At 42.0% G+C, this 23,160-nt stretch overlaps 1 protein-coding gene across 1 annotated transcript in view; it reads right to left on the bottom strand.

The window, feature by feature from the left end:
• Positions 1 to 6,180: 6,180 nt before the first annotated feature.
• The window catches only part of esrrgb (estrogen-related receptor gamma b), a gene marked incomplete at its 5' end in the record, with an annotated part of 37,333 nt that continues 20,353 nt past the window's right edge, over positions 6,181 to 23,160 (bottom strand). The window contains 4 exons of the mRNA XM_083898739.1: positions 6,181 to 6,800; positions 11,470 to 11,739; positions 17,917 to 18,078; positions 18,326 to 18,436. Coding sequence (XP_083754865.1) covers positions 6,556 to 6,800; positions 11,470 to 11,739; positions 17,917 to 18,078; positions 18,326 to 18,436 — 788 coding nt within the window. The 3' untranslated portion in view covers positions 6,181 to 6,555. The remainder of the gene's footprint in view (positions 6,801 to 11,469; positions 11,740 to 17,916; positions 18,079 to 18,325; positions 18,437 to 23,160) is intronic.

The raw sequence follows: 23,160 nt of genomic DNA, 5'->3' as shown, positions 1-23,160 counted from the left end.
CCTTCTTCAATTTACACAGGGAGCATATTGATGGTTTCCTATCTCCTTCACTCACTTTCACCTAGTTACATTGTCTAAGACAACAGCACTCTGGGTAACCATGACTGACACTTTACAGCCTATTCTCAGCGGACTCTCACCCTCAGCCGCTGAATAATCCTCACATGAGGCAAAAAGGACTCTCTCTCTCTGTGTGTGTGTGTGTGTGTTGGTGCTGACAAGTACAAGGTTGCGCGAACAGTGGTGATCATAGATTTTCTCAAAGAAAAAAAAAAAAGGGGGTATAAGGCAACAAGGTTGGCTGATTAACAGACAGCAGCGTGACAGTGACAATGCCCCCCCCCCCGTCTTGAACGTCTGACAATTTGAGGTGGAATAAAAAAAAAAAAAAAAAGGTGTTTCACAAGATGCAAAGTCACTCTGAGGACAGTGGGCCATGTCCTGATTCCCGTCTACATGACTGGAAACAGAAGGAGAGGGAAGCACCGGATACTCCGAGGAAGTTCATTCATGTTTTGAAGTGATGATACCTCACATTTAATGAATAAAAACCTGCTCAAAGATCACGTGTGTGTGGACCTTTATGAATCAGCCCAACATAACAACAGACTGACTATCATTGTCTCTGATCCTAATCATGTCTTACATTCTGCATAGTAACTCGTGATTGAGACAATTTACAGCTCGGGAAATAGTTTTTTACGGATGTTATAAATCACGTGAGAAGCATTTGCCATAGACTTCCATTAAAATTTTATTCTTTTGGCAACAAGTGGTGGCCGATCGCTACTTCTGTCCTACTTCCTGCACTTCACTTTTCAAACCACTCGACTGCGTCCATTTTGTGTCTTGTCCCAGTCTACACTGATTGTTTTGTGACGTTAATGTGTTTAAATGTCTATCTCCTCACTTCTTAACTGTTAATGCACACACACCTATACACTAATGACTCAAATATGCTGGCAGGACAAGACCACGAGTGAATGCACAGCTGTTATTTGCAGCAATAATGTGGAGTGGATCGGCCCGGTCGTGCCAAGTGAATAAATAAAAAACTGAAAATGTGACAAGGCCATTTATTTGTTTAATTCAATCTTCAATCTTATTTTTGCTGGACATCCTATAGTTGATTTTGTTTAGGGCAAGCGTTTGTGGCAGGCTGATTAAACACAGACTTTACTCCTCTACCACTCCCCCCCCCCCCCTCCAACTCCAACCCCCAGACTGGCTGAAGTTGAAAGCCCCAGTAAATGAAATGACTTCCACAGGATTGCACCACAAAGGAAGGGAGTGTGTCAGATGTGCATTCAGCCAGTGTTGTAGCCAACGCAAGGTCAAACGGGACACTGTGTAGACGGCTAACCAACTGACAGTCGGGGACAGGAGGATGCCATTACAACCCGAAGGCACTGTCTTTGCTAAATGTACAAGTGCACGCACACACACACGCACGCACACAAACGCACGCACGCACACGCACGCACGCACGCACACACACACACGACTGATCATTTACGCATACATTCAGAGTGCATGGTAGGAGATGAGGACATAGATGTCTCTAATCAGATATTCAACTTTATATTAACCCTTTAAGGTTCTACTCAACCATTTGGTCGACCACACTTTAAATCACTATATATCATTGAAAAATGCATCAAGCTGAACTCACTGACACTTAATGTGGGGGTTAGGGTTAATTACGCAAACCAGGTTTATTATGAACAGACGTCTCAACCGTTTGGTACAGGCCTGTATCTGAAATACTGTGGGGTCTAATAAAAAAAAAAAAAAAAAAAAAAAAAAAAAATAGTAAAAGTAAATAAAATAAAATAATAAAAGATGCAAAGACATTATTTTTCCTTTGCTTTTTTCTTGGTGTGTACCTTAAAGGGTTAAATAATAAAGGAATAAAAGAGAGTGACTGTTGCACCTGCTTTTAACCATTTTTATTCAACACATGACTGATATGAATTGTTTAATATTGTTTGTTGTCGATGTTTCTCTCTTTTCTCTTTGGGGTTTCCATGCCCACGATGTTCTGAGTTTTTGTTACATTTACAAATATTTTTATGAGAAAGCAAAATACGACTTGTATTCTAATGTTTTGTTTGTCTTTGGCATTATTATTATGAAGACTTCACTGTCTTTTTTTGGGGGGTTTTATTTCGCCAGAATGTGTAAACTGTCACATTATGAGGTGGAATCTTTTCATTCAGAACAGAATACGATGTAGTGGAAGAAGAACGATCACAGTTTTGTCTCCCGGTCAAAACATGTCAGACGTCGTTTCTCCATCGACTTCCTGCTCGTGCAGCGAACGTCGCGCTTACGTTTTTCATCATTGTAAATGAGAATTTACTTTCCTCCATTGAGTTTCCCTTTGGTTCGACGATGAAACTAATATGAATATTTCATATTTTTCTATATTAGTGTTGCAAACGCAAATGCACATACATGATAAGATATTGTATGGTGTCATTTATCACCATTCTGAATCTATTGTATCTTCCATTTTTCTTGATGTGACACTAACAATCCTGAATCCAAAAATCTTGGCACTTGGTGCAACAAAAATGCAGATTTTTCTCTTCCCAATTCTTTTATTGTACAAAAAAAAGACTGTGTTTTTGTCACAGATGCTCTTCTTCAGCTCTAAACCAGAAGACCGAAAGCAGTGTGTGGATATATTTCTATAGCTAATATACGATTAACGCTGTGGATAAATATGGAACAATCTCTCCCATATTGTGATAATGTAGATTTCCCTCCTCATCCGCTGACTCGAAGATATTTAACAAACCATGAGCTCTGATTACATAAACCATGTGATGTTTTTATTGTCACTGTACATTCAGTGCACCGTAAGATCCGACTCACTCCAAAAAAAAAAAGAAGCATATATTTACACATGGGTACAGTAGGCATGAGCACAACAAACAAAACACAAGGAAATGGCACACACAACACAGTCCAGTGAAACAAGCTGCTTTCATGGTTCATTTGTCATTATTATTTTTTCTCGCTCCTTTGCAAACTTTCCCGACACTGAACGCGTGCACACACACACACACACACACACAGTTACCCTGTTATTTTCGTACATAGTATAGGGGCAAGTTTTATAATTCAAATGAACCAAAGCTTCCTTTTTAAACTTGATTCATATATCACAATCGCTAACATAATGCTTTTGAGGGGGGAGTAACCTCTTGGGTAATTACACGTCTATGGTACATACACCTAGCAGGGTCCCGCTATACATCGAGCCACCGCGACGGGCCGGGGAGGTTCCTCCATGTTTTATGTAAATCTCGTCATCTCAGAGTGCACGGAGATAAGGTAAGTCCACAAATGGAACAGCGAATAAGCAGCTTTCTCCTCCGAGGAATGTGTTCCCCAATTGCAGTAGGTTCATCTACATTTTTTTTTTTTAATACCCAGTCAGTGATGTCACTTTATTTCTGTGCCACTGATTCCCAGGAGGCTCCCATGGCCCGCTTCCAAACCCAGTGTAATTTTCAAAATATGAATTGAGGTATAGGGGGCGTAGATGACTTCACTCGCTATAAGTCCTGCTGTGTCGACGGCCGAAAGAGTGTGTGTGGGGACGGACAAACGAAAAATTTAACACAAAGGAAACATCCCTCTGACAGACTCTGATTAATCACCCTTTGACACGACACAGTAGTTTGCGTTATACAGCAATTCAGGTGGGCTCGAAATTGGCGCTGAAGTCGCTACTACATCATGGGAAACGGATGAAATAAAACAAGCGATCATCGCTACATCAACGCACAGCAGCTACAGTACAGTATAGGGGGGAAATATGCACAATACATTTGCCATGGACAGCACGATACAGGATGTTCATGTCGTAAACAAAGCACATCTAAATCAGTCTGATGCTCCACACAACACACAGGGGGTGGGAGGGGGGGGGACATCGGTGGCCATATTTGCCTTGCATAGCCCAGTGATCGCTCCGTTATGAAACTGTTACAGACATCCATGAAATAGACGGAACCCCCTCCCCGTCAAAACCATCCACCGAAAATAAAACGTCTCCGGTCCCCGAGGTGGAACCGAAGCAGACATTTAATTGCTCCATTTCTATTGAGAATTTCAGCTTAAGAGACAATTAGAATTAATTGGATGTAATAGTCGAGAAAAAAAAAAAAAAAAAAAAAAAACAGTTTTAGAGCTCTGGAAATAAATGAGGCATTTTTTATTTTATTTTTCCCTTATAATACATTGGGTGAAGTTGGGAAACAATTGTCGGGGCGCTCGGTCTTTAAAGTGCACAGAGGGAGGGGGTTTGCGTGAACGAACTGTGAGCAGTGGCGGGAAAAAAGTGACGAGACGGCGTCTCTGCTGTCACGTCTTACAAAGGACGGACACACAATCGGGACACTTGAAATATGGTGTTTTATCAACATGACTTTGGTTTGCTACTGTACAAAGGTGACACACACACACAGCCCTAATTTGAATCCTAGGGATGGATTAGCGAGTTATACATTTTGTTGGGGGGAGGAAGTGCATCATGGGAGTTGTATTCTCTAATGTGTTGGGTTTTAATTATCTATGCATTACATTACAGTGAATCAATAGCGCGCGTTTCCCTGCGGGGATTGTCCGTAGTTAGTGGTCGCGTGGCTTTCTCTCGTCTTGTCCCATCGTTTTTTTGGGCAGGAGCTAATGGCACTTGACACTTTTAAAAGACACGGCTGCTTTAAAAAGTGTTCTTAAAGGACAATATCTGCCTCAGAATATTGTGTAACTATTGTATGGTTGTGATCTAATGGCAACATGTTCCAGAAAGAAATACCTTGATATCTGTGTCACCTTATTCTGCTGATTTGGCAACTGGATTATGGTAAATAAATAAATAAAGACAATAAAGTGTAGGATTTTTGAACGTGTTAATAAGCACGTTCACATCAGTGTTTCCACAAATGCACAAGTTAACAGCCTCGATGATTAACCCCTTCATTAACGATGAGCTAATGTGAGGTCTCGTGTGTTCAGGGTCTCAGAAGAACACGTGATATTAGTCGAGTCAGCTGTTAGAACTGCTAAATCTGACTAGATTTTTTAAAAAGTTTGCCATTTTTAAATCAAACCATGACACAAACAAATAATAATGAAGTGCATTTAAAAAGCATCATATTCTATTTGAACCTAAACAACCTTGAAACTCAGGCAAATTCTGTTCCGTTTGTCACATTTCAACAGAATTTCGACGCTAAATGGAGACTGCGAGTAAAGATTACTTTAATCTCATAGATTAATCTGCAAGGACCGACGACGTGTCCAGGCTGTAACCCCACATTTCGCCCTGCGTCAGCTGAAATCGGCTCCGGCAAGAAACCTCATGTGGAGGCTAAAGATAATGAATGTCTATTCTTTCTGTTTTTTAAAGTCATCGTGGATCTAAATGTGATCAATAATAACACAGTGACACTTGATTGAGAGCACAACCCAAACAAAAGGGGGGGGGGCGGGGCACAAGACAAAAAGCAAAACCTACACAATATATTGCAATCTAATACAGCGCCATCACAACGTAAAGACTCAGGATGACCACAGACGGTCATCACAGAGGTTTGCGATGCGTTTATTGCACGACTATCGGGTTGCATTAGATCGCATTGGATTGCATAGCTGTTGCTGCAACATCGTGTCCTTTTATCTGTATTTGTGTAAAATAAAGGGTTTATGACAATCCACATAGTTCAGAGCAGAGTGTACACGTGTAGGTTTCACAGTACGTGACGAGTGACGACCACTCGGACAAAGCTCGCTCATACGGTCGCCCATTATTGCCACGTTATTTATTGATGCTTAGTGCAAACTCTTAGAGAACCATGATCACCAGCCAACCCAACAACTGAGCACCAAGTTGACTACAACCATCACGCCGACGAAGCTACTATGAGGTAAATATATCACGAGGAAGTCGAGAACCTTTGCGTTTTTCTTTGAAGATGAATATAAGAATATGTCTTACAATTCTCCCCCCCCCCCAGCCAGTGCAATTTCACACAAATATACAGTACACATATTATATGTAGACCAGTTAGAGACTATTGCTTGAACAACTGAGATTAGGAAATATCAAAGAAACAAAAAAACAAACATAATGTGACTGTGCAGCCACACAGTTCTTTAGGGACATTTATATTAACACACTTTCATTTTTGAGATGAAAATAAGATAAGAAACAAATTGACAGAAGCTTCAGGTGATATACAGCAGTGGGTCTCTGGTTATAACAAGACCTTTAGTTGCCTGATTTCTGTACACAACATCTCTATTTACATCATCGCCGTGATCCCACATCAATCAGGTTGATATCCGCGCACCTCTCAAGTTCCTCTTTTTCTTTTACGTTTATTACGATTTTTTTAAAAGTGTTAAAATGACTCGGTCGTCCAAAGCTTCATCCTCTCCCTGTCAATTGGCACGCTGCCTTTATTTTTATGGGCTGTCTCTCGCTGCCTCTCACTGGCTGATGCAGCCGTCTGTCGAACGTCCGGGGGCCGGGGGGCGTCAAGCCTTGGCTTCCAACATCTCGAGGAATAGTTTGTGCATGGGGACCTTGCCCTGCATCTTGATGCTGTAGAAGTGCTGCACCGCCTTGGTGGCAGTCTGGCGGAGCAGAGGCAGGGTCATGAGGAGCTTGCCCGCTCGCCGAGGGTCCTCTGGGTGCTGGGAGCCCTCAAAGTCCTGCAGGGCCTCGTGGAGAGAATCCTGGAGCCTCTGGACGGCCTCGATGTTCTCTATGTGCATGGAGTCTGGAGCAGGGAGGGAGAAAGAGAAGGTTTTTGATCATACACATTTTAAATGCACAGTTTTGAATTTTTGCTGAGATATACTATACACATTTTCTTCCAAGTTAACCTAGTTCCCTGGTGTCCTAATGAACATGTCTGTGACATGCTTTGGTCAAAATACCTTAAGGATGAAGCACCACAGCAGTTAAAACACCCTGCCAAAACAGCCCTGTTCAGAACGCTCGGTTTTGAGTGCCTGTCTCTTTAAATGCAAATGAGACACAGGAAACTACGTCAGCATCACTGAGGCTCCTGCAGCTAACACCAGTTAGCATTTGGAAAAGCCATAATTTGCCGACTCTAGCCAGCACATTGCCGTTATATATAAAATGTATCCAGTGGACACGGAAATCCTCTGAGGCTGGAAGTTTGTGTAGAACTCTGTGCTGCACTGTGGAGCCAAGAATTAAAACACTTCGCGGACTTCCGGATACGATTGCCCTCGCCTGCACTCTCGCGTTTTTTTAGGGACAAAGCGGAGCTCCGCGAGACAACAATTCTAGTAATGTGTGCGAGAGTCAACATGACGTGTTTTATCTCCTGTACTTAGACTGAGGCGGACCACAAAAACATGACTGAGTCATCTTTATTTCACACTTTGCCCACTCATAGGGCCTCCAGAGTCCCACATTTAAGTATTAAGTAGTTGTGATCCATTAGTGACACGAATGGTCTACATTACAATCGTCTTGATTACAGTTTACAGCACTTGACGCGATCGGTTTTCCCATTCGCCAACGTTCATCAGCACAATCTACACTCAACACTGTCTCCGTCTCGTCATACCTATTCAAAATCTGCCGTCATCTGTCAGGAGCGACTTGGGGTCGGGTGTCTTGTTCAGGAACGCGTCGGCATGCAGTCTGGCAAAGGCTGACTCCAAACTCCAAAATTTACAGTTGTAATGTCGATTGTAATTCACGCTAAACGCAAATGTTCGCCATTTTCGGCCAGGCGACGGAAAAAGAGGATCCTGAATTTGTCCTGAATTATCTCTACTTTGGTTGGAAGGTGTGAACACACACAAGACGATAGACAAAATGCTGCTTAACTCGTCAATAATTTGTATTTATGTAGCACTTTTCTAGTCTTGGTGACCACGCAGCTGCTTTACACTACAGTTTTGTCATTCACCCGTTCACTCACACGTTCACACAGTGCACCTAAGTGCAGCACATTTTCTATCACTCATCTTTCATATCCCTTCACACGCTGCTGATACAGGCGTCAGGAGCAACGTGGGGTTAAGTGTCTTGCCCAAGGACACATCGGCATTTAGACTAGCAGAGCCGGAAATCGAAGATAAAAAACCTTCAACCGCTCTACCACTGAGCTACCGTCGCCCATAAGTAGTAACAATTACACTACCGTTCAAAAGTTTGGGGTCACATAAAAATGTCCTTATTTTTTAAGGAAAATCACTTCTTTTCAATGAATATAACATTAAATGAATCAGAAATACACTCTATACATTGTTAATGTGGTAAACGACTATTCTAGCTGCAAACGTCTCTCCAGTGTTCTAATGGTACATTGTGTTTGCTAATCGCGTTAGAAGGCTATTGGATGATTAGAAAACCCTTGAAAACCCTTGTGCAATGATATGAAAACAGTTTTGCTGTTTTTTTGACGAAAGGGCAAAATAAAAATCATTATTTCTAATCTTGTCAATGTCTTGACTATATTTTCTATTCATTTTGCAACTCATTTGATGAATAAAAGTGTGACTTTTAATGGAAAACTCAAACAAATTGTATAGGTGACCCCAAACGTTTGAACAGTAGAGTATATCCTTTTTCAATCTGACCTTTATAGAAGAGATAGTGAAGCAAAATGATGCAATTAAAAGGTGACCAAAAAGAAAGTATGGATTAAAAAGTACTGGAAACATTCAATAAAATATGTAACAATATGTGTTGTTGTTTTGCGATATTTTAATATGTCTTTAAAGCTACTTCATTAAAGGTGCCATATGTAAGAATGTGGCCAAATACGGTTACTACACTCAAATTCAAAACACCGAGGTCTTTTAGGTTTAGTTTTCTGACGTAACTGGCAACCCGTGGTTGCTCGGCAGCTGAGACTCTACTGACTGCAATGATTGGTAGACGGTGGTAGGTGGTATGTTATATGAACATTATTCCTGAGTCTCTGTGACATATTAGGAGGATTTTATGACCAGTTGCTTTAGATTTATTACAGAATGCACCTTTAAATAAAAGCGTTCAAGGAAAAGCATGCATTTCGCTACCGATGTGCATTGCACAGCACAATTACAACAACAGCAACAGCAGCAGCAGCGACGTGGCGTTCTGCAGTATAGCATCAGCTGGCTTTAAATTCTGCATCTCCTCTTTGCAAACATGCAATTTTGGAGAGAGGTTTTTCCTCTTGTTAGTGGTTAATGACACTCCTTAAATAAATGCCTAAGCGTGACCAGGACTCTGGGGAGAGGGAGGAGAGGGAGATGTACTGTAGGTCTGTATAAATATACAGTGGGACAAGAAAAAAAAAAAAAGAAAAAAGATTCATTTCTTTTGGTATCATGGACCACATACATCCCCCCTGCTAATGAATTCAGATGGCTGCATTACCAGGATATCGTTCAGCTGAATGATGGCAGCAGATGGCCTTCATTTCCATAAGAAAGAGCAGTTGGCCCCCTTATGTATAGGCTCTAAAATAAAATCAGTTGAGTCTTATTAAAAACTGCTATCTATGTATAAGTCTACAAGTTAGAAAAAAGAAAGCAGAGGCAGCCTTGTCCTCCAAAGGACACACAGACAGAGAGCGTTTTAATGGACAAGCAGTGGTTTCGCTTTCAGCCAATTTCACCGGGCAGACTTTACAGTGTCAGGTCTAATCTGTGCATGCATCATATCCACAATTCATCAACCGACTGCGCACGTCAAAATGGGAATTCAATCCAGTATTATAATTGAATCAAAACAAAAACCCCGCATTTGCTTTATTCCATCGCCGTGGAAATCGCCTCGTTTCGTCCTAAACACGCCGACATTACTGGAGCTCGGCCAGACGCGGCCGACGAGTGATTGAGGCGTGCGAGTGAATTAGATCAGGCGCGCCATGAAAGTTGTGTCGCTAAAAAAAAAAAGTGTAAGACTGTGTATACGAACATGTAAATGAGGCAGAAAAAAAAGGGAAAGTACAAGGCTAATTATGTTCCTAACTGACTGATTAAGTCTCTTTTACCAGTCGCCTTCTGTGTAAATTGCATTTCTATCTTGGGAAATTAACTAGGCTATGTGGACCGCACATGTGTTCCAGCGCTCTTCATTTGAAACCTTCATGTTAATACCGATCTGATCCTCGTTTGGCTGTTTTGAGCATGGTGTGTGAGACGGAGAGGGAGAGAGAGAGGTGGGGAAAAGATAGAATATGTTTTCAAATGTGTGTCAGTGTGTGTGTGTGTGTGTGTTAAAGGAGGTTAGGGGGGCGGAATGCAAAAGTAACTTTGAAGAAACAATTTCCATGTAATCCGTCAGCAGCCCTGCGTCAATCCCCGTCGATACTCTGCTAATTACAAAATCAATGGCCATGAATTTCCACAGCTGTCACAGCCACAGGACTCCTGGAGCCGCGGCTCTTGCGAGGCCGCGTTCAAACGAGCCGAAAGCTGCCCTCTTGCCCTTCCTGAGCCTCCGTCTCAACCCCTTGCCTTCCTCTCTCACACTTCTCCCTTACCTTTACATCCCTGTCTTTCCATCACTGTCTTCTCTCTCTCCCTCCCTCTGGCCCTCATCTCCCATTTATCCCCCCCCCACTCTCCCATGGAGAGTTTGTCATCAGAAGACTAAAGCTCTGGCATCAGCATTTTTCATTTTTTTCAGTCAGGCAGGAGAAAAGACTCCTAACAGGCATTGATTAGTGGGAGGGGGGGTGGACGGGAGGGGGGACAGGGCCCGGGCCTCATGAAAAGCAAACTGTCGATACGGGCACAGCATCTTCACATTGGAACAAACGAGGCCCGTCGCTCCCCGACGCTCATTCCACTCCACTTAACACATTTTATTGACAGCCCCTGTTTTCCTAATGAAATGCTAAATATATCTCCCTGGGCTGTGGCTGCGCTGGCAGCCCACTGTTATGGAGATGGAGAGAATGAGAGCGCGATGTGACAGTCTCCTCACACACACACATTAAAGTACAGACACACACACACACACACACATAACGTGATGTTAAATGAAACAACGCGCTCCTGACCTTTTTGTCCCCCTCTTATCAGACATCCTTCATCGAGGAAGTGATCGGCTCGGCAGATGCGGGACAATCGCTTGACATTCTTTTTTGTTGTTGTTGTCGTCGTTTTATTTCCTTTGTCTGCTTTAATTAAACCTCTTACTGACTGTTCTTTAAAGAATAGACTCAAATGCACAATGAAAACCTGCAGTTTATTAATCGTATTCACCGTCAGAGAGAGAGACACCGCGAAGACTTTGCAGTGTATCCTCTCGTTCCAGCTCTTTATTGACGTTTTATAAAAGTGTACACTTAGTGAAATTCTAAACGAGACTTTCTCGATGCCTCTCTCTCTCTGTGTGTGTGTTGCCCGAACAGCATTTGCATTTCTTAGAACTAACTGCGGGATCAAGGAGGCTAATTTTACCTGAATTGGCAAGGGCGATGGCTTTGAGCGTGACAAACTCCTCCTTCTCCATGCGCAGCTTTTTGTAGCGCCGGGCCAGCGGCAGGATGGCGACGTGCAGGTCCAGCAGGCCCGAGATCCTGGCCTGCTCCTCGTCCACCACGTAGTCCTCGGCGTACACTATCTCGTCCTCGCAGGGCAGCGAGCGGAACACGATGCTCAGCACCAGGATCTCCATCCAGGCGCTCTGCAGCAGACTCATCTGGTCTGCCAGTGAGAGAGTGGAAAAACCTGCGGGGATTAAAAAGAACACGTGTTATTTCTTCTCCGATTTTCTCCCGAGATATAACCGTACAATCACATGACAAAGCGTGACAGCGATCCCTTAATGTGGTACACTAGCATCGGCCCACGCCGAGACCTCTATGTGTTTTATGGGCTGTGTATTGAATGTAGTTCAATCCCTCGGAGAAGTCCCACTTGAAACAGAGGGCGACCACTGTATGTGGTGGCTTAAGAGAGGAGTATAAATCAGTCAAGTGTAGAGGTCTTTGAAACACGAGCCGTGGCTGCTTCACCCGTCAACCGTCAACACTTCGCCTGCGACACATTGCTCAAGCACATGGGACAGCGCTTAGCGAGGACAAATCCACGCCTGAGCTCAACCATGTCTCTCATTCTATTAAAGAAAGAAGGGGGGGATTAATTCTTCTCTGCTCAATGCTTACAGATTCTTTATTTTTTAAGAAATGAATCAGGTTTCCTGATATTTTACCACCTGTGAAACGGTCTTATAACTATGTTAGAAGTGTCAGTTTGTTGTATTTATAAACCGATTACTGTTAAGGCCACATTATACTTCTCCGACTGCGTATGCGTTATCCGTCTGCGTCACCACGGAGACGCCTCGAGCATTTATACTTCTGCGTCGTGGTGACGGACACTCGCTGCAATTTCCCGCCCGATCAGTAGGGGTCGCTGCGCAAGGTTGTTGTGCTTCTGGCTACAGTGAGCAATGGCGTCCGAGAAAGAAAGAGAGAGAAAGACTGTTGTTGTTGAAACAGTGGCCGTTTCTCACTTTTCTGTGTGACGGAACGCAGTTTTAAGATAATTTGAGGCGAGAAATTGGCCATTTAGGGTCTAAACATGTGCTGTATGTGTATAGATATGACGTATTTATAGTTTGGCAGCGGCGTTATCGGCGGGGATCAGCTCCGCCTCTGTCAGGACGCCCGGAGCGCACTGAGAGCCGGCACAGAGCAGCTTAGCTCAGCCTGTCCTGAGGACCAATCGCAGCTCTTGCCGTCTCCGTAGTCCCTTGACGGAGTGACGGACACAATATTTCGTGCAGACGGAGACGACGCAGAGGCTCTTCGACAGTCTCTGCGTCGACGCAGAGTCTCTACGTAGCCTACGCAGAGCACTTTACGCAGAAGTATAAATTGGGCTTTACAGTTGCCTGTCATAAAAATAATTGTTGTTCTTTGGGTGTTACCAGCAGAGGTGATTCTAGAGTCTGTAGGGGCCTAAGCAAAAATTCCCAAAGGGGGCCCTTCCGACCAGTGTTCATCAACCATTATGTTACAAATAATCTGACACCAACGAAAAATGTATGAGTTCAAATTATTATTATTTTTTTCAAAATGAAAGAAATAACATGGAGAAACCTTGCAATTAGAAAGTATGTGAAAAAAAAGAACAATAAAATACTGTAAATAGTGTCGTGGGCCCCTATCGGCTTGGGGGCTCCAAGCAGTTGCCTGCCTTGCCTGTTCACAAACTGCGCCTCTGGTTACTAGAGGTGGAAAGTAACGAAATACATTTACTCAAGTTACTGTATTGAATACTTTTTTTTGGTGTTTTTTGTATTTTTTAAGTACAATTTATAATCAGGATTTTACTTGAGTACGTATTGCCCTCTCCTTTCATTCCTAATTCCTTTGTATTCAACCTTTTGGTGTCACCCATCAACTTTCTCCTCCACAAACACCACGTCAAACGGACGGACACCTGAAAGCACCCAAACTGCCACAATACCTTTCACCGCTCTATGGTGAATAGGGAGGTCATCAGGGGAAGGGGGGGGGGTGGTGGTTATTGACATTGGGTTCTCTAACCTACCACTCTGTGCTTACTTTAAATGTGATCTTTTATGAACGGGAACGTGGGCAGGTTGACTTAAAAAGAGGTCTTCCCGACGGTTCTTATCAGGCAAATAGAGGAGCGGGTGGAAAGAGGGAGAATGAGAGGCAGAGAGAGAGAAAAGAGTAGTGGGGGTGTCATTGATTAGTAGATTGTAATCAGTCCACCAAATGCGAAAGGGGGGGATCGATCCAAGCCTCAGATCTGACAAACAGACAGTTGATGGAGGACATCCGGTACATGTTTAATGGGGGGGGGGATGGGAGGAGTGTGGGATCACAGGATGTAGATACTGTAGACTGCGTCAGGAATTGTTGAATTTACTCACCTAAATCGTCAAAGAGAAAATTAATAGGTTTAATCCTTGGAGTGTTTTTAGGGAGTTTAGGAACCACTTGTAAAGAATGAACGATTCAACCATTGAAGGTGTGATGGAAGTGGCTGCTACTTCGTCACATTCTCACCTTTTTTTCCGCATATTTCTGTTCGTCATTTTTGTTAAGAACTGACACACAGTTCAACTGTCTTCATCATTCGTCTCTTTTCCCCAGCCTCCACGCCCTTTTTTTTTCTTTTCTCCACTCAATTTACTGAAGCAGTGGAGTGACTTCCCGGCTCCCCGGGGGTCGCCCCGCAGCTTCAGATACGTCGCCCGGAGGTGGCTGAGTTAAGTGTTGTTATGGAGGGTGATTTCACCCCCCCACCCTCCACACACCCTCTCCTGATGAAATATCAATATTTCACCCCACTGATTTACTGCCGTTTGACCAAACATGACACAATATTGAACAAACTGGGTTATGTCTGTGTCTCTGTTTCTGCAATTTCCCTCCATGTGTGACGACAAAAGAGCACGACGGGAACAATTCATTTGGAAGGAGGTGCAACCAAATGTGGAATGTACATTTTTTGGGGGGCTTTTAAAAGAATACTAACGCTAATTCCGCACTTAGGGGGACGGGACATCATTCCCAGAATGTAAACAGTGTCCGCCATCTTTGCTAACATTTACGCTAACAGGAAATGTCACTGGTGGGCACATAACAAAAAAAAGAATGAAGATATTTCTCAACTCAGTGGACACTGAGGTTGGGAAGCACAATTTTTCAGAAATACTCCCCCTATTCTAGTGATACAAAGCTAAATGCAAATAGGTGATTTATTCCTTTAAGATATCATTATGACACCTCAAATGTAGAAAAACAATATATTTCAGCTGGCTTCACCAAATTTAGCAATGAATTCAACTCGTCGTAGGCTGGTCACCTTCTCTGACAGACTTAGAAATATCTTCATCGACACGCAACGCTAATTCCGCACTTAGGGGGACGGGACCTCATTCCCAGAATGTAAACAGTGTCCGCCATCTTTGAAAACACAACATTTAGGAATTAATTAAACTCGCTGGTCACCTTCTCAGACAGACTTAGAAATATCTTCATTCTTTTTTTTTGTTACATGTCCACCAGTGACACGCAGCGCTACCTCTTTCCCAGAATGTAAACAGTGTCCGCCATCTTTGCTAACAGTTATGCTAACAGGAAGTGTCACTGGTGGGCACGTAACACAAACAAAAGAATGAAGATATTTCTCAACTCAGGGGAAACTGAGGTTGGGAAGCACACTTTTTCAAAAATACTACGACTATTCTAGTAACAGAACATTAATGTAAATATGTGAAGTATTCCTTTCAGAAATCATTGTTTATGACACCTAAAATGTAGAGAAACACAATGTTTGAGCTGGCTTCACCAAATTTGAATGAACTTACTTCATTTAATTATGTAATATTACAATACTATATATAAAGAAATTAAAAAAATAATCCTGCTAATTAGCGACTGCTAGCTATGGCTGTCCCACCAGTACATTGGTCTTTTGTTTACAGAACGCATTAGTTATCACTTTTTTTTCACGGCACAGTTATGGTAAGATCATACAATAAGCTAAACACAGGACAAGTTCAAACTTACTGACATTTATTTGATGTCATTTAAGAGAAAATATGAGCAGCGGAAGCTGAATTACCACGAAAAATAAACAACACACCAAGATGTTTCCGGTCAAAGTAACATAAGATGTAAAATTAGACATTTTGTAGATTTAAATACATTTATGCAAGCCGCTGAATCTGCTCCACACCCCGCACCAGGATGTTGGCGGTGGTTGGGAGAAAATAAATACACTCTGGCTTTGAAACAGTAGCGTGCAGGTGGAGAACAGATAAGTAATTGAATCCCTGTTCAGTAAAACAGAGAGACTGAGTGGCTGGCAGTGAAGCTTGAAGCTGTCATTGAGAGCGAGGTCTAAAACAGACAGCAGTTCACTCTCTATTCATTTAGTATCATTACAGGCCTCCTAAGAGCCCTAATGGGCCTAATAAAAAGACAGAGGTAATAATGAGACTAGAGGGCCCTGCATGAGCAGGAGGAGCAGGAGAGGGAGAGCTGAGGGAGCAGGGGAACAAGGAAGCAAGCAAGAGAGAGAGAGAGAGAGAGAGAGAGACGGAGGGAATCAAAGAGAAAGAAAGCTATGCTGTGAACTGAGTGAGCATTAAATACCAGAGGACACTAAAATGCTTTCGTCGTCAAATATAAATCTACAAATGCGTGCGTGTAAGACGCCGAGTGTGCGTTAACAGCTGCACACCTCTGACCCGCGCACAGACAACTGTTTCCATTTTGTTTTAGGAACTTTTATTTAATGTTAATTTGTGCTCACAGACGTCCCGAGCACAGCTTTACAACGCGATAACATTAGAGCTGAAAGCAGCGCTCCACGTTTTCCTCGCGGGCCTCCGAACCTGGGCGTTGAAGGACTTTTACATTAACGGAGCGATCTGCGGTAATGACTCTTATTACCTCATCGTTAAGGCCATTTGCTCACTGGTCTATGAGTGTAATGGTGGGAGTGGACGCTTAAACTGTAGGGACCCCTTTTGTCTTAATCGTTACTCGGTGACACTCTGACCCGGTGGCCCCGGGTAAAATGTCCCCAGAGCATCGCATACCCCCCCCTTTAATAGCTCCGTCAGGTCTGCATTGGATTCATCATTGCATAAAAGATCAATAAGTTATACATAGAGGATGTAAAATGAGGAAATATGAATTTATTTCTGCACCCGCTGGCTATAATTAAAGCGGATATTTTGATTGTTTTTGCCTGATATGACCTCTTTTTCACTTTCTAAATGAAAAGCGAGTCAAGACTCCTTTTGGTGGTCAAGGTGTTTGATGAATAATAAATAAAGAAAATGCATACACGGAAGCTCCTCCTTCTTTTTCTTTTACAAGCTGTGCAGCAGCACGTTAGCTCTGGACCACAGTGGCCCTGCACGGCATCATCGCTCTGCCAAATTCATTCCACTGCAGGTTCGGGATCAACATACTTTCAGCCGGTCCAAATTGCATTGTGAAAGAGTCAAACGTAAATCAGATAGCGAATCAGAGATTAGAGCCGCGCAGAGCCCCGAGCAGGTGGGTAATGTTGTGCCAGCTGAAAATAAATCAGCGACGAGGAAAGAAAACATCTCCTGTTGTGTTTATAGACGTCGCGGCTAATGCACGACAGTTGACTGTTTTATTTTTAATAATTGAATAATCATTTATGTCGTTTTTCGAACCCCATACAGAAGGAAATAGTTGGTTTCAGATGTCAATTTTGTTTTTGTTTTATATGAGTTTAAATTAAATATAATAAATACAACATCTGAGTTTCATAAGCTGCTTTGGCAACTTTGTGTTTATCCAACCTAAAAAAATAGTGGGGGTTTTTCAATCGTGATGAAAAGCAGAAGATCTACGCCCATTTGCATAACAAGCTTTATTTAAGAATTTGTCAACAAGGCGCAGGGAAGTCCGTCAGTATTTCCCTAAATAAATCAATTTCACCACAGGCCCTGTGTAGTCTCCTTAAGTAAGTAAGAGGATTGCTTTCTTTAAGTCTAGGATTGAAATGGAATACATTGACATAGGGGCGGATCTCCCCCGACTCTCCCACCCAACCCAGTCAAATCAAAGGTTTCAGCTGCTCTTTATTGATTAGATTTTAGAATATGGGACTGGCTTCTCCCTTTGGTGCAGATGAGTAGCAGATGTTAATTATCCTGTGTGTGTGCATGAACCTGTGAGTGTGTGTGTGTGTGTGTGCAACAGTCACTCTGTGAACTACTTCGGTAATCTCATGTGGTTTCATTTCAGCAAATTAAAGTACAAATGTGGGCTCACGCGTGGCTGCTTCAGTCGCCTCTTTCAGCATCCAGCGATCAAAAAAATGCACACATTAATAATAAAAAAAACAAAAAAAAAGGTTAAATCTCCCCCGTACCTGGGATATGTTTGGCCCAGCCGATGATGACCACCAGCTCACGGTCGGCCAAGTCGCACAGCGTGGTCAGGGCCTTGATGTCTCCGTCTGGCATGGTGGGGTCAGGCATGGCGTAGATCTTCTCTGGCTCCACCACCAACAGATGGGAAACGATTTTCGTCACTGACAGAGAGAGAGAGAGAGAGAGAGAGAGTCAGAGGATGATGGATGCAGAGATAGACAAGTGTTCTCACGTGACGGGAAATGTGAATAAAAATGTGGGCTGTTTCTCTGTCTGTTGAGACGGTTTTAATTTGCAAGAGATAAAAAGATGTAACAACTAAAGCGTACCACCCACATTGACTGACAATAATGGCATGAAATAAAATCAAATAAAAATGAAAAAGAAAACAACAACTGTGTGACTCACATGGCTTTTTGGCAGGAGGGGGGATGGTGAGGCCGAGGTAGGCGCCGTTCTCTCCGTCCAGTCTCCGTTTGTATTTCTGTCGCCCTCCTCTCACCCTGTCCAGACGCACACCTGCAACAAATGTCATACATGTTGAATAAATATAGAAATAACTGCTTTTACTTGTACGACATGGCGTTTGCCGGTTCAGGGTTTTTAGTTGAACGAGGGTTTTAAATGATTGTCCGTGTTTATGTTTTTTTATGTAGTGTAGTTTTTATTATATTTTTTTTTTATTGGGAAGCAAATTTTATTTAGATTTGTATATATTTTGCTGAGTCATAAAATTATTTACTCTCTGGATAAGTTCATACAGGACATAGCAGTTTTTAGTATATTTCTTACCGCATAAGATGACATATATGATGTATATATTGAGCAAAAGGGTAATTAAAGGTGCATTATGTAATAAATCTAAAACAATCATATCATAAAATCCTCCTAATATGTAACAGAGACTCAGGAATAATGTTCATATAACAAACTGAACTCACCAACAACAACAACAACAGTACAGACAAAATAGTCGCATTAAAAAAAATCTTTTGCAGACTGCAAATCATGTTTATGTTTTGAAATCATGTTTTGGCATGTGGCGCCCCCTACTGCTGTCTACCAATTATTGCAGTCAGTAGAGTCTCAGCTGCCGAGCAACCACGGGTTACGTCTGAGCTACAATGGGGGAGAAAAAAACCCCTAAAAAGCCTCGGTATTTTGAATTTGAGTGTAGTAACCGTTTTTGGCCACATTCTTACATATGGCACCTTTAAATAATATATGACATGTATATTATTATGAACACCAGTTGCATTTCTTTATGTGTAACCTTTCAGCAGTTGAAGGAGTGTAAATGCCTAGTTAGAATACAAACGTGACACATCTGGGATTATCTTTGAATTCCATCTACAAAGGACACGGAGGCTCCATCAGAAGCGCCTCCTGCGCTGGATTTACACGCCTGCATTAAAAAGTTGTTTGAGGACCGCACGGGCGAGAGAGCAAACAGGTTTTACATGGTCAAGTGGAATTGAGTTGTGCGGAGATTTCCTATAGTGACTCGTATAAATTCCTCTGATTCCCCTGGAAACAAAAGAATCCGATTAGGATGGTCTTTCAATTTCCTGACACCGACTATCCACTAACCTAATTACCCAGCGTGCCCAGAGGGAGCTCATTCTTCCCAGCAAACACAGTGAGATCATTTTATGCCTGGCAGATTGAAGCTAAATCGAGAGCCCCTCTCCTAACACAGCTTTCCATTTGTGTGCCTTAAAGTAATCAATAAGGCTTGCAAATAGACTTCTTGTTCTTTGAACACATGTGGATGCTGTTTTAATTAGTCAGTTAGGCAGCTAGGAACTGTTTTTTTTGCGACAGATGGAGCCTGAGTTGCTGTTTTTACCATTACTCATGGTTAAGGTAAATTCAAAATTATAAATTGCGCTTCAAGGAAACCGCGCAAACGTACTCCACATATTAAATCAATTCAGTAGCTTCTCTCTATTTAATGGCAAACGCGTGCATGATAAAGGCACATCCAGATAGTAAAGGCTCTCTCAACAACACGCTTGAGTAATGCACAGAAACACACAGGCGGAGAGAGAGAGACTTTGAATGACTTCATTTGGGCACTCTAACTTCACCTTAACCATAACTAGTTAATTAGGGGCGGGGAAAAAAATAGATTCACATAGGAATCGCGATTGTAATCATCTACGGTTCTGGATCGATTCATAAACTTCAAAAATCAATTTTTGAAAAAAAAAAAAAAAAGGTCCAAAATTGGACAAAAAAACGTCATCCTATACTATGTCCTCTAGAATTTGACCATTTAAAAAAAAAAAAAAAAAATTTTGGTCTAAAACTTGACCAAGACGTCATACTATACTATGTCGTCCAAAATTTGACAAAAACGACAAACTATACTATGTTTTCCAGAAATTTTTTTTTTTTTTTTTTTTTAATGAACATTTTTGGACAAAAACTCTATAAAAAAATGTCATGCTATACTATGTCGTCCAAAGTTTGTCAATTTTTTGAAAAAAAAATTTTGGTCCAAAATTTGACAAAAAACATCATACTATACTATGTCGTCCAAAATGTGATGATTTTTTGGATGATTTATTTTTGTAACTTCTGGGAGAAAAAGGCAGCTAGTCTAAGCTTTTATTTATTTATAATAGAAAAAAAAAAATTTTGTACAGTAAGTAAGTTTTTATTTGTTTTGAATGAATAAATGTTAACTTTTGTCTTAAGTTTGCCTTTGTGTGATCACATTATCACATTATCTTATACAAACTGTATTGTTTTGATGCCATAATTTGCATTAACAGACTACACATTGCATCAATTTCTGAATCAAGAATTGTTTGAATCAAATCGGTTGAATTGAGAAACGATTTTGAATCGAATCATGAGCCACCCAAAGATTCACATCCCTATATCTAATGCCCAACCCTTACATAAACCTAACCACATGACTATAGTGAAGTTCTGCCTCATTAGGACCAGATTTTGGTCTCTGTGAGGACTTCTGCTCCTGACAAATTCAAACTACGCACACACACACATTCTCAGATCTGCGGGGGCCGTTTGAACTGGAACATCCAAGTGGCCCATAATTAATAGATACTGACAAGAATTAAGGGCTCAGTGCTAACCAGTTTCAGTTTACAGCTCAGCAGCAGAGAGTCGTGGAGAGTGACAGAAGAGGGATTAGATAATGCTGAAGAATGGTGAGGCTGCTGGGGGAATAAGACAAAACAAGCTGCTGATTTTGGCTGAATGTATCAGTTTTCTGCAAGATCTCTGTTTTTTTTTTTTTTGTTCCACTGTTCCATCTGTCTCCTTTCCCTCTCTCACTCTCTCAACATCGGGGGCCGCTGCACATCTCTGCCCTGTGACGGGTCCCAGCCAGAGCCTGATCCACCCAGCGCTGGGATTATCTCCTCCCCATGTGATACGCAGCACAGTACTGAGAATCTGGCCACAACAAGACAGCTGGACGAGCCCCCCCCCCCCACACCCCCCCTTGTAAAGGACTCGGGGAGGGGAAGGAACGCCGCTTGTGTCACTGCCAGCGCCACATTCCACAACCCGGGGCCCAAAAACCAAAGTGGTGTCCAGACAGACAAGAGTTTGTGTCTGTGAGTGGTGTACGACATGCAGGCCACAGACGGGCGCTCAGATCATCTTAAAAGCATGCAGCATTTTTTCGTGGCAGACAAGATATGGATGTAGCTTCTGGAGTAAAAGAGTGTGGAGAATTTGTACAAGTATATGTGTGTTTTACGAGTGTGATGTGATCACAGAGAGAGCGGTACAATCCGGTCTCAACCTCGTGCAGAATGTGAAAGAGACATCACTGTGTGTGTGTGTGTGAGAGAGAGAGTGTGTGTGTCTTTTACGGTCACCTGACCCTGGCTTCTCTCTTGAGTTCAATAACATTATTGACTCGTGCAGCCTTAAACACAGTCTGCATAGAGGACTAATTGATTTCTGTTCAGTTCGACAAAATTACTGATATCCACGTTTAAAATAAATAAATAAATTGTATTATTTTACTTACTCAGTTAACTGTGTATTCACATTTAATTAGGGCTGCATTATTAATCGATTACTAAATTCATCGCCAACTATTTTGATAATCGATGACTGGGTTTGAGTGTTTTTCCTATAAATAATTATAAAAAAATCAAATTTTTCAGCTCCTTAAATGAATATTTTCAGATTTTTTTTGCTTCATTTGACAAAAAAATATAATTAAAACTGAATCCCTTTGAAGGATATTTTGAAGTATATCATAATTTTCAGGTTTGGGAAACAGATCAAGATTTTTCATTGTACAAAGCAAACAAGTAGTCGATTAATCGAGAAAATAATCAACAGATTCATCAATTATAAAAAATAATCGTCAGTTGCAGTCCTACATTTAATGTATATTTACTTAAGAAAGTGTTTCCTTAAATGCGAAAATGAGAAAGAGAAAAAAATATCGGTTCAACTAAAAGTCACAGAAAGTTACAGAAATAAATTGAATGAAAAAATACAGGGACTGGAAAAACCCTCTAACTACAGTGGAACATAATCAGATCTTTTCTGAATTAAAAATCTGAGTTTTTAAAATGTTCTAACATAATATTGTCTAGAAATATTTTTGACATCTTGACCATTTATATATAGGATTAAATTATACCATAAAGCTTCCCATGATTGTTGAAATACTGGACTAAAAACAGGCAACATGACCTCAGTGGTTCAATAATAATGTCAACATCAGCGAATTCAAAGAAGGGTGAGAATAAAAACATAAAATCCCAAAAGTTAATCTGAGAGATTGATCAGCCGGTGGAGCGATTTCACGTCCATGTGTGCGTGAACGCGCGCAACTATTTTCAGCCATTCACCTGTCAGAGGCGCTTCTTTCTAGAGAATGTGTCAGAATTGGCTGGCTCTCGGACGCTGCCAAAGGGAGATTAGGAGCTCCCTATTTTAGCTGGCAAAAATCAGAGGGATGCAGCGTACGCCCGCAAACCCCCCTACCCCACCCCCACCTCCTGCTCCACAGCGGCGAGCGCCCTTTACGAGGCACAGGGAGACCTTGCCCTTCCACGGCTCTACCTCTGAGGGCCAAGTCTGTAAAACCTGCTAAAGGTAGCAGACAGATTTTGTTGATAGTGCAGCAGTAGAGAGTGGGTGGGCTGCAGCGGCTCTGAGAAAATGGCTCTGAGACGAGAAGAGGAGGAGGTGTCAGGATGGTGTCCCACCTGCTCTAACCCCTGATGGGCTGACAAGAC

This window comes from Microchirus variegatus (assembly GCF_963457635.1).
Source record: "Microchirus variegatus genome assembly, chromosome: 12".
Taxonomy (NCBI): domain Eukaryota; kingdom Metazoa; phylum Chordata; class Actinopteri; order Pleuronectiformes; family Soleidae; genus Microchirus; species Microchirus variegatus.
This window is presented reverse-complemented; position numbering and strand designations above follow the sequence as displayed.